We start from the raw sequence: 12,748 nt of genomic DNA on the forward strand, positions 1-12,748 counted from the left end.
TAATAGAGCCATGGTTGTGCAGTGGTTAGAATGCAGTATTGCAGGTTAATTCTGCTGACTTCCAGCAGTTCGATTCTCACTGGCTCAAGGTTGACTCAGCCTTTCCTCCTTCTGAGGTTGGTAAAATGAGAAGCCAGATTGTTAGGGGCAATATGCTGACTCTGTAAACTGCTTAGAGAGGGCTGTAAAGCACTATGGGGTGGTATATAAATCTAAGTATTACTGCTGTTTTCCAAAGGACCTGGTTTACAGAACTTAAATTCCTTACGAATTAATAAGGAGAAACATCAGTTTCTCTTGAAACCTCTTGTATTGTACTTTCTAAACAATCAGAGGATACATATACGTCCAGCCTTTAATGCTTTGGGAGAAGACTGACACAGTAGTAGCTGAGGCAGTCAACCCTAAATATTAGGTTTCTGGAAACAACTACATTTATCCCACAAATTATACACCATGTAAGAAGCTATGCAAAAGCCACACGTTTGTATTGCACAATACATAATTGAATTAATAGACTATTGATTTTAATGTATTTTGCAGAAAAAAACAAAAAAAAACACTCATTGATGGTGCTTCCCAATTTCTAGGAATCTTGAGAATCTTCAGAACTTGTTTCACTTTCAGTCTCACTGCCTTCTGAACTGTTGGTCTCTTCTTCAGTCTCATCACTGCTCTCTTCATCAGTTTCCTCATCTTCTTTGTCATCACAATGACTTTCTAACATAGAAATGTAAAAGACACAAGCTTAAAAGCAGCCATTCTTCTAAATGTTCAGTATGGATGTGGCCTGTTCATTTGCTGGCCTCATAATCCATCTGAATTTTCCTCCTGCTTCCCAGAAGATGACTAGGTCTTAAGAGAAAATCCAATGGAAACAAAACTTTCTACTTATTTTCTTTCAAAAATTACAATTTGGCGTCATAAAACATAATAAACAAACTGGAGATGTGAACAACCAACAGCTTGAATTACATGCTGAAAAGATGTAAATTGGGTTGATCTAAATTATAATTCCACATCTGCTTCATAAATTTCAAATGCTCTAAAGCAGGGGTCTCCAACCTTGCTCCAACCAAAGCTGGCTGAGGAATTCTGGGAGTTGAAGTCCACAAGTCTTAAAGTTGCCAAGGTTGGAGAGCCCTGCTCTAAAGCAGATTTGGAAAATGCCTAAGATGCAGGAGGGAAGGGATTTGTTCCTCTGGTGGGCGCTATTCCATCAGCAGTTAGGCACATTCAAATACAATCCATTATCATTTATTTTGGAATTAATTCTTTAACCGAATGTGCACTTTGATGAAAAATTACATTGATTGTAATTCTAAGCATATATGTACTCTTTGGATGGGTAACATTAAACACTCACTGTAGCAAGAACAATAATAGAGTTATAAGGGAAAAAAAACCTGCTTTTAATTACAGTAGTAATAATTGTTTCAGAAATTTGATTTATGATTCATCTGCTTTCTTCATAGTTCAAATTATTTTACAAATATTTATACTCCTCCATAACAAGTAACTGAGTGCAATCCTTTAAAATATTAATTTCATCAATGCTTGTTAAATAGTTTGTAGTATTTCCAATGATCATACTCACCCAGAAGCAGTTTTTTCTCAATAAGTGGAAGAAACTGCTTAGCTTCAGGGTTGCTTGGTTCATATATCAGAACTGGAGTTTGACAAGAGAGAAGGAATTAATATTTCTGGAGTGAAAGAAAATATAAATATAAACTCTATTTAGGTGATTCACCTACTGAAAACAGGTGTGTGTGTGTGTGTGTGTGTGTGTGTGTGTGTGTGCGTGTGCGCGCGCGTGCATTCACACACATTTATTCAACTTCCCTTTGGGCAATATACGTTATAATATGATGGGAACTTAAATTACATTTCCTGAAGCAATGTGCAAATCAAAATGCAGTTATTTTTTTTCAAAACATGCACATTCTTGAGTTTTGAATATGATCTTCAAAAGAAATAAAATAACAAAATTAATATTAAATGCATTTGTATTACAGAACACTATTTTCCAAATCATAAGAAAACTGCACGTGAAATGATATACACATTTTCTTGATATTTTTTAAAGAATTGAAAAGTTTAGTTAAAAACAAGAAAAAATGATCTTGTCTGGAAAAATGACAAACCAAGAGAAACCGAAAATGATAGCTAGGCCCACCAATAAACATGGCCCCCACCAACAAGCCAACTTATTTTTTAAAGAGCAAACAGGAAAGTTGTTTGCATACAGTGTTGATCCATGAAATATGTAGATTAATTTTACATTCCTATTTAAAATCTGAATAGCAGCATTAGGCTATGAAGACAGAGACTAAGATTATGCCATTCAAGAAAGGAGATAATAATTTTCAGCTGTGCCTACTACCTTGCCTTTTTTTTTGACAACCTCCCCCACCCCAGTCCCAGGAGAGGTCTGGCTGCCATTGTAAGAATGGTTTCAAATTGCTGTATATGTTAATGTAGACTTAGGAAAAATATACCAATTAAAGAAGTTAATGTATTGATTGTAGCGCCTTTTACAAAACCTGGCAATAAGGATTATTTTATGTGGAAATTCGTTTATTTAAAGTATTTATATAGTTGCCTCATCTGGGCAGTTTCCAATCAGTATGTTTTTATGTAAATGGAAAAAAATGTACACTTAATTTTAAGGCATGGATTCATATATTAATGAATGAAAAATCAATGCATTAATGAGATATTTCAATTTCTGAAATATTTATATTATAAAAAGTTGCACAGCATGCTTCTATATGGCCAAGATTTAGTAATATTTAAATACTGGATTTTAATTTTAAGACATGGATTCAAGATATTAATGAAAGATATATGGCCAAGATTCAGTAATACTTAAATATTGGATTTTCTATTGATATTTTACAATTTTCTTTTTTCTTCTTTTCTCTATTTATTTTAATAACAGTAGCGGATGTAGTTTCCCTAATTACTATCACTGATATTTTATTCTATTGTTTGTTTCTTATGCTTCACTTTATAAAAAATAATTAAAAACACAATACAAAAACCAGAAGTTGCTGCTTTTCTACAGACACATATAGACTTTATATAGCTATATGTTTCTGATGAGTATAAATATAATACTTTGTATTTATATACAGTACTTGAGTTCAGTGAGCACACAAAGAAAAACTCCTACTTTCTTGTGGAATCTGTTTTATGAAATTATATTTTTCAAGATTGGAGCTTTAAAGAATCCTCAAATCTGAGTTACGGTAAGGAAAAAAAATATGGAAAAATGATCTACATGCGTGTGTGTGTGTCTATGTGTATAATGCCTTACACAGATCTATAATGAGGACTTTGGGGTGTAATCTGGATTGGAGAAATGTGGCTCGAGGATTGTAAAGAAAACTCCCCACAATGTACCAAGCTTTCCACGCCTGAGGTCCAGCTCTACACCACCTGGAAAGAGGGTGGGTGAAATCTCGTGAGTACCGAAGTCACTTTTCTGGATGAAACAAGAAATCAGTAAAATGGCACCCAAAGATGAGCTGTTGAAAGAATACCTGAGGCAGCAACAGACATGAGAGGAAGATCAAGTAGAGGAAACACCAAGGCAAGACATGACCCTGCATGAGTTGTATCATTGACAGACCTCTGAGGTAGCTGACACTGGGAAATTTTACTGGTGGCTGGAAAGGACTGGACTAAAAGACAATATGAGGCACTGATCATAGCAGCAGAAGATCAGGGACTGAGCCCCAAACCAAAGAAGCAGGGGTCTATCACATTAGACAGGATCTGAGTGAGGTACAGGTTATGCAAAAAAACAAAAAACAAACAAACAAACCTCTGAGACAGTCCAAAACATAGTGACAGAGTGTGATATGCAAGTAGGAACAGCACACACTGAATAGCACAACCAAGTAGCTGGCATTGTCTATGGGCTAGATCATCCCAAGTCCAGATGAGCGATTTTACCAAAGGCTATCGCTAAGATCATGTGGGACTTCTAGATCCAGGCAGACAGGCAGGTGTTGGCCAAACAGATATCGTGGCAGTACACAAGGACCAGAAGATAGTGGGGGGTGATAGATGTAGTGACATTAACATCAGGCAGAAATATGAGAAGTTGGAGAAGTACCAGACCTTGAAGAAGGAACTAGTAGAGAGAATGTGGAAATTAAAGGCCAAAGTGTCCCAGTGGTCATAGGAGCATTTGGCTCTGTGATTCCTAAGACGGGAGAGCAGCTCCAATAGATCCCATGAATGACATCAGAGCTCCCTGTCCAGAACAGTTCAGTGCTGGGAACAGCTAAGATGCTACGCAGAGCTCTCAAACTCCCAGGTCACTGGTTGAAGACCTGAGATTGAGGAAGACATATATGGCACTCAATGGGGTGAAAAGGATTTTTTTAAAAAAATATGGTACTTAATCTCACAATTGCCACTCTGGGTGGTAAGCATAGGAGTAAAAAAAAATGGACAAAATAAAAATGATGATCACTATAAACAACAATACACTACTGACACAATAGTGTACTTACTCATCTGACAAAGCTTCTTCGCAAGATTGAACTTCCGTTCCATTATTGCTTTCAGAAACTAGGAAAGAGATTTTAAAATATACAAATTGAAAAAAAAATATTTCTAAGCTTATCTGAGAATGCAATAAGTTTTATTGCTTTTAATTGACTTCAAGTTTGTTTTAAATTTTATTTATGGCTGTTCTTGGGACTGAAGCAGTGGAAGCCATGAGCATAGCTTAAATAAATAAAACCACAAATAAAATATTGCATCCATAGACTATACTATCATTGTTACTAATCAACAATAGTAATATATAGTCAGTCAATGCATTATCTTATGCTCTTTATTCTTACTATATGTATCATTTTAAAGAACTTTGGATGAACAAAATGATATAATTTAAAAACTAAAGTGATACAGAAAGATTGAAGGTATTGTGCTATTGCATACATCTTCTGAAATCAGAAGTATTTAAACTACTGATATGTTGTAGCCCTCGTATTCTCTGAAAGCGCTAAAATCAAAGTGAGGACGCAACCTTTAGGGTAGAAGATTGCATCAGAATGATATCATACCCCCTATATATATCTGCATTAGAGTGGACATGTTACATTTTTATTGCAGGAAGCTCATACTAACATTGTTGAGATGAAAAATATTGCTTTGTTTTTTGTGCAAAACAAAACTATTTCACCCATATGTCTCAAAACTGTATTCATTCCTATGTTTTTTTATATACATAAGGTAGATTCTTACTATTTTTTACAATCTTTGTAACAATAGGGGAAAATAACCCCTATTTTAAGAAATAGCAACTGTATTGAGAAATATGTTTACTTCCTTTGTGTGAAAAGCTAATTCTGTTTTAGTGGTGCTTCAGTTTAGTATATTCTTGTACCTCTCCCATCAATTGTAGTGGTGCAATTCTCTTTTGAGTTTCATTGTCTGTTTGACCAGTGTTGTTTTCGTCATCTGAACTATCTGGTGGCTTTTCATCATCTTTTTTTTTGTCCACACTGTCCTTTTGTGGTTCAGTACAGACTTCATTGTTGACAGTCTTTTCATCAATCTTGGAATTTTTCATTTTTTCATCTAAACAAAATTCAAACTTCCATGAAAAGGATTAAGAAAGGCCTTTGGAATTCTATAGAAACCCTTTACAAATGTTAACACAAACATGTAATGTCACAATGTAATTGGTCCATATTTTTGATATTTGTCATTAAGTAGCCCTCTTTTATAATGTTTAAATATATGTAAGTCAAATGATTTTAAGCACCTGTGCAATAAAATGAATGGCTAGCACTGGATTATTGATCCAGTAAAATACATACAATCAGATATCACAGATATCAATAAACAGCATATTCTTCCATATTTGTTCTACCTTCTAAGGGGTGGAAGCATGAGAATTATCCTGTCCTCTCTAATAACAACCGTGGACTTCATACATAGGTTTGGATTAATAATTTTTCATACTCAATTGATGTTTAGTCAGTACACACTCAATTGTAGCCAATAACAGTTCTCTTTAAAAGAAAATTAAGACAGCCAAGTAACTTAAATGTTGAAAGCTTATTTCAAGTGAGACAAGACTGATGCAATTAAGCTATTATCTTAGAAAAAGATATCTAAAAAAATTAATATGGTTGGAGGAGATAAAAATTCTCTCCCCCAACAACAGAACAAATTTCCCCAACCAGCATGATTGCCAATACAGACAATTTAAAAATCTTTCAATTTAAAGAATTCTGTGCCTCAGAATCTGATGCTGGCTAAGGGCTTAGCTCTAAAATGAGAATCAGATGAATTCATAAAAGCAGGTCTACTGATGGAATCTCCTTCAAAAACAGGATACCATACAGAATAACAGTATGTGGAGAGCATCACTATGGAAAGATTACTAGTACCCTATTTGTAGGTTTCCCTGGAGCAGCTGGCTTACCACTGAGGAAATTGGAATTAAACTGAAATTGCCTCAGATGCAGGAGGACTTTCCCTTAAATGTGATCGTGAGGTTCACTTACTAGAATCTTTTATATTCTGTCGCACACTGCACTTACATTACAATTGTCAATCCTCACAGTAGTTGTTTTCCTGAGCTTAAAGTTTGTATCAACCTACTCTTCATTTAGTGAGGCTGACTGACATCACGTGGCAACCATGATATGAGTTTAGCTAATAGAAAGGTAACAGGAAGAACTGGGAAGCTCTATGAACATGGAACAAATTAACTTCAGATGTCAAAGTTACTTTAGAAAACTATGCAATAGTTGACAATTTTTCTATGAATTGTTAATACTTAAGACTAAAATGATGTAATGATGTACGAGACGGTGGCTTCTTTTGTTAGCTCACTCACGGATTGGTTGATGTAGTTTCTTCCCTCAGATGAAAGAAAATATGTGACACCAAAAATGGCTGCTTCCACAATAGTCTTTTTATCTAAGCTCTTAAACTAAGCCACGAAGGGTTTTGCTGCCCTTCTTCATGCACAAAAGAAGTTCACACAGGAAATTCTATCCTTTCTTCTAATGATAAATCACACTTTCCTGCTGGATCCCACTGATTCAGATGCAGCTTGAATCAGTAGTGGGATAGCAATAGGATGGCAGCGGTGAGGACATATCCTTCAGGGATGCTAAGTAGGCAGTTATAAAATTGGGGCAAGGAGACTATGCCAATTACACTTTCTTGGTGAAATAAATTATAAAAGCTTGCTAGTTGATTCATTGAACACTTTTTATAGACTGAAAATTTAAACTTGATTAATTGGCAGCCTACACTAGAAACCCACCACTTCATTGCCTTTTGGAATAAGCTATGCTATGAAAATCTCAGAAAAAGAGCAGTAAAAATCAAAAGAAATTTAAGATGGGAGATAAGAAGTAAAAGAAATGCATAAAAATTTACGTTAACCCAAACCATTCAGTATAATACTTTTAACATCCACTTGTTCTTGTTTTACCATTCATAGTTAAGTAACACATTCTCATATCATGTATACTTCTCACTGACATACCTGTTTGCTTCTATTTAAAAAGATAGGCAGAAGCATTACATAGAGCCATTTTTGCTTCTTTCAATGAACATTAATTCTTTCAACTCACCCATTGTTCTTTTATCATCATTTGCATGTTTAAAAATATAGCCATCTATTTCCTATCGAAACATTTTAACATGTTCAAACAAATCAAGTAGAATTAATTGCTCTTCATGTATGTGTAATTTGCAGTAATTCACCCTGTTTTATCTGTCAAACACAACTACCTTGTGTTGTCTTGGGATTCTATACCATACAAATATACAAAAAGAGAAGGCCAAAGACCACAAGGCCAGAAGAAGATGGAAAGAAACATCAAAGGCTCATTATGACAGCATCAAATAATATTGGTTGAGGCAGCCACAAATTGCAAGAATCAGAACTTTGTATCTCCTTCAACACGCGAAGTGGTAAAAGAAGAGATTAAGAAGAACAACACAACTACCTTGGTCTGGTAATTAATTTGAAATCTATGGTCTCCTTGGCATCATTCACTATAATCCATCTAACATTTGTTGGAAAATCATTTGGGTTTTTCAATAACATGACTTCATCTGTATGAAAAGGACCCATTCATGTCCCCAACTAAGACACCTTTACCACTAGCATGATTTTTTCTTACCCATAACTGCGTTAACCACCCAAAGGACATGACACTTTCTAGCCAATTCTCTACACAATGTTAAACCACTTGGTAGGTATTTCATCTATTCCCACTTCCATCATATACAGATTCTACTGTGTTCAGAAAACAACCTTCCACTCCATTTTCAGGCAAAATATTCCACAAGTCTACTCATTTCACCATGCAGACTTTTTTTTTACTTTCTAAATCAGATACTGACATAACACCCAAGGGACAGATGTCATCATAGAAAAGGCAATTCCTTCCCTATTCCTAGGGGAGGTTTGTCCTGTCTTTTCAGAGTTAGGCTATCTCACTTACATCATGTGACTGTTTAGCTAATTCAACCTTGTGCTAAATCAGTAAGCCATAGAATTAAAACAATTTCAGTACTGCCAGCCGAGCAATGTAGCTCAACTGCACAATCCTTCAGCTTGCTGCCTCCAGCTCTTTGGGGAGAAAACAGGAGAAAGGTGGTAGCAGAGGCAAAGCAGAGGGAAGGGGCAGCATTCATATCAAAATGAAACAGCTGAAAAGCCCTGCTCTGTTGGCCCCCTCTGTTGTCATAATACTTCCAAGCACCCTCAGTAATCACAATACTTCCAAGCTAATGCCAAAAGCATAACGGCTGTTGCTGCTGCCATAAAAGTCATTCCCGACACTAACTCTGATATAGTCAAGGATGACATAAGTCTATCTCATCCATGACTGGGAAACAAGATGAAGGCTACAGAATGGGAAATATCGAAGAAGAAGTGATTGCCAGATACGTTTCTACCATGGTGAAAGGGTGAAAGACTTAGGTATAGCATGCTGCAATGTACATTAAGATTCCTTTCGTTTATATTTTTAAACTAACAAAGAAACTAGAAGCAAAGATCGCTTTTAGCTATCTGCATTTATTCAATTAAATAAGAAGTAATAGAAGGGTGTAGAAGGGGTGGGCTGGAGCAGCGATGTTCACCGGAGCTATTCCAGAGCCCTGGCCAGCAGCAGTGTTCACTGGAGCTGATCCACTGGACAACAGCCAACTGGGTTCAAGATTGGCAGCAGCGCACAGCTGATCAGCTGGGCGGCGGGTGGCTGTGGGTGTCCCAGGGCAGAGGTAAGATTGGTGGCATCAGGAATGCACAGCTGGGAGGTAGGGGACTGCAGCTCTCCTGGGGCAGTGGCGCTTGGCCGGTGACCAGATGTGGACACCTGCGGGATATCACTCAGCCAGTGGCAGGAAGAGGCACCCCGGGATGACCACCAGGGAGAGGGAAACACCCGGAAGGAAGGAGGACAAAGAGTGAAGGAAGATGAGAAACAGTGAGGGGGGGAGAGAGAGGGAGAGAGAGAGAGAAAGAGAGAGAAGCCAGCAGCAAATGGGCAAGACAGTGACCAGAGAGGGCACCAGGAGCAGCAGCAGAGACAAGCTCATCCAGGTGGGTGGGTGAGCCAGTGTCCAGAGGAAGTGCCAGACACACCAGCAGATGGCAGAGACAAGCTGATCCCGAGGCTCCACACACCCACAACCCCTCTGCTGTCCCCCTATCCAGAGGCCTCCAGACACTGTGGGAAGAACAGCCACAGTAATACCAAATACTATTCGTAAGAATCTCCAATCAAATTTGATAGTCATTTGGTGTATTTATTGCTCAAATGGATACTTCATGAAGGTAAAGAGACTTCACGCATTCAAAATCATGCATGTCCAGAACCATCATTTGTCTGTACTGAAAATACCAAATTAAAAAAACTGATAAACTGACATGGCCAGAACAATACATATAGGAAATAAGGCTACTCGTGGTGGAAATGCATAGCTGAATTCCGGCTTCTACTCTCCATCCCAAGAACAGATAGCCATCCATATTATCTATATAGCACAAATGCAGACATAAATCTCACCTGCATTTTCAAGGCAGTCATGTGGTCTTACATTCACCTTTGGATTTTTCTTTTTCACAATTCTGGCCGCTAAAGCATTCCGACTTAGCATTGCGTTTTTTTCACAAACAATAAAAAAGCATAATTTTTTTTTCAAAAACAAATTTAGCCAATAGAATAAATACTAAACAAGTCACGTTTCTTTTTTTTAAATTCTTTCTAGGTCAGAATTACTTAATGTTTAGGGCCAAATTAGAAAGAACATTAATTGCATTTTACATATAACACACATATTTTTTTAAAAAAAATGCACGTGTGGTGTTATTTAATTTTGTGGAACAAAAAAGCTATTCAGAGTTATTGCTGCATTTCCCTGTTTGTGGACTGAGAGCAGAATGGGATCATATATGATCTCAAACTATTATTGCAGCATCATTACAGGGGTGGGGTGGGTGGGTGGTACCTCTATCCTCACACCAATTGCCATAAAGACCAATACAATTACAGAGGTCTTTTCACATGATTATTTTGTTCTGAACTTCTAGCTGTCACAATGGCAATAGACATTCATGAGGCAGCACTTCCCTCATGTGTGTGTGTGTATACATATACATATACATATATACATATACATATATACATACATACACATATATATATACACATATACATACACATACATATATCTATATCTATATATGTTTTCTGAAGTTTTCACGGGTGTTTGTATCTTTGGTTATTTGGGTTTTCTTCCGTGTAAAATTGGAAGTGTCTTGACGACGTTTCGATGAAGTCTGATTCATCATCTTCAGGCTGGTGTTTACAGCTTCGTGCTTCTAGGAGCAATGTGCTTCGTGCTTCTAGGAGCAATGTGTGATCGCAGCTGTTTCTTCCTTTTAACTGCTAGTGGGGGTTTGAACTGACTGGTTGGGAGCTTGGCTGTGTTCTGATTGCGTGGAGGTGTGTTCTGATTGGGTGGAGGTTTGGCTGTGCTCTGATTGGATGGTGGGGTTGGCTGTGCTCTGATTGACTGGGGTGTGTTCTGTTTGGGTGGGGGGGCTTGGTTGTGCTCAGGTTAGTCTGAGTTGCAGGGGGATTTGAGTTGGTGAGCTACATTGCTGTGGGATGGCTTCGCGTTCGTGGTCGTGCTACATCTTCATGGTGGGTGTCAGTCTGCTGCATGTATGGATTGGAGGGGTTTGAAATGGCTAATGATACAGCTGCGGTCTGGCTTCTGGTCTGTGGTCATGCTTCATCATCGGTGTGGGTTTGAGTCTGCTTTTCGCGTGGATGTGTGATGGTGACATGCCGTGTGGCACTCGTGAGTGTGGGTCTTGCGTCATTCTTTATGTTAGGGACTTGTTTGTCGATAAGGGCAAGTTTCCAAATGGCTGGTAGGCGGAAGGTATCATCTCATTTATTCATGCTGTGTGGGTGTTTTTCTATCTCAGTGGCTTCTCTGATTATTCTGTTGTTAAAGTGTTCAATTTTGGCGATAGTTCTGGTATTTTTGAAGTCAACTTTATATCCTGTGGCTTTAAGGTGTTGAACCAGGGAAGAAGTTGGTTCCTCTTTTCTGACTGAGTTCTTATGTTATTCAATGCGTGCACTTGTTCTTCTGTTGGTTTGTCCAATGTATGTGGTGCTGCAGGCGGTGCATGGGATTTCATATACTCCTTGATTTTCTAACTCAATTTTGTCTTTGGGGTTTCTTAGGATGGTGGATATTTTTCGGTTTGTGCAGAATGCTGTCTTGATGTTGTGTGTGTGGAGGATCTTGCTGATTCTGTCTGTGGTGCCTTTATTCCTTCTTTGGGATTCCTTCTTTGTGTATCTTGGGGGGAACATAGAGTTTAGGGCATCTGGATGATTTCTCTCTGGGAATGATTCTTTGCTGGATTTCTTTGCTGATGCTTTTATTTTGGATCTAGTGGTTTTTCTAGGTAGGTGGTGGGGTCTGTGTTTAGGGGTTTGTATGTGGAGTCTTGGAGTAGGTTGGTTAATTTGGTTTGGTAGTCAGATATGTTCATAACCACCATGGCGTTGCCCTTGTCTGCTGGTAGGATTATTATGCTGGTGTCTTCTTTTAGGTTAAGTAATGCTGTCTGTTCCTCTTTGGGTAAGTTGCTTTTGGGTGGCTTGCTGGTGCAGAGGATGTTGGTGATTTCGAGTCTGATTCTGTTAGTATCATCAGGGTTGATTTTGGTCAGGCTGGTTTCAATTCTGCATATAATGGTTTCAGTGGGGATGTGTTTGGGAGTGACTGCAAAGTTGAATTCTTTGGAAATAACTTCGGTTTCGGCTTTGGTGAGGACCCTTTCTGAGATGTTATGCACTATTTGTTTCATGTGTGGCTGTGAGGGGGGAGGGGTTTGTTTCTGGCGTTCTTGTAGTCTTCGGAGTTTGTTGGTGTGTGTGTCTGTCTTGAGGGTGGTCTGTGTTTTGGCTCTCCAGACAGCGAGTTGTTTGGATTTGTCCCAAAGTGCGGGGTGGATCTTGTTGTTGAGTTTGAGGTGAAGTGTGAGGAGATCTTTGTTGATTCGATCTAGGAGGAATCTCTTTGTGTGAAGTTCATTTCTGATTAGGGCCAATTCTGTTCTTTTTAGGGTGCGTTTGGTGGCAGCAGAGTTGGAGTGCAATTTCAATTGGAAGCATGTGGGGATTAAATTTTGATCTCGGCAATTGTGTAGGAATGCGAG

At 38.0% G+C, this 12,748-nt stretch overlaps 1 protein-coding gene across 1 annotated transcript in view; it reads right to left on the reverse strand.

The window, feature by feature from the left end:
- Positions 1-322: 322 nt before the first annotated feature.
- The window catches only part of ERICH2 (glutamate rich 2), a 30,408-nt gene continuing 17,982 nt past the window's right edge, over positions 323-12,748 (reverse strand). The window contains exons 9-13 of the mRNA XM_058190876.1: positions 10,071-10,153; positions 5,408-5,601; positions 4,527-4,584; positions 1,598-1,669; positions 323-720 (exon numbers count right to left, since the gene is read on the reverse strand). Of these exons, the coding sequence (XP_058046859.1) occupies positions 587-720; positions 1,598-1,669; positions 4,527-4,584; positions 5,408-5,601; positions 10,071-10,153 (541 nt within the window). The 3' untranslated portion in view covers positions 323-586. The remainder of the gene's footprint in view (positions 721-1,597; positions 1,670-4,526; positions 4,585-5,407; positions 5,602-10,070; positions 10,154-12,748) is intronic.

The sequence above is a fragment of the Ahaetulla prasina genome, chromosome 1 (assembly GCF_028640845.1).
Source record: "Ahaetulla prasina isolate Xishuangbanna chromosome 1, ASM2864084v1, whole genome shotgun sequence".
Classification (NCBI taxonomy): domain Eukaryota; kingdom Metazoa; phylum Chordata; class Lepidosauria; order Squamata; family Colubridae; genus Ahaetulla; species Ahaetulla prasina.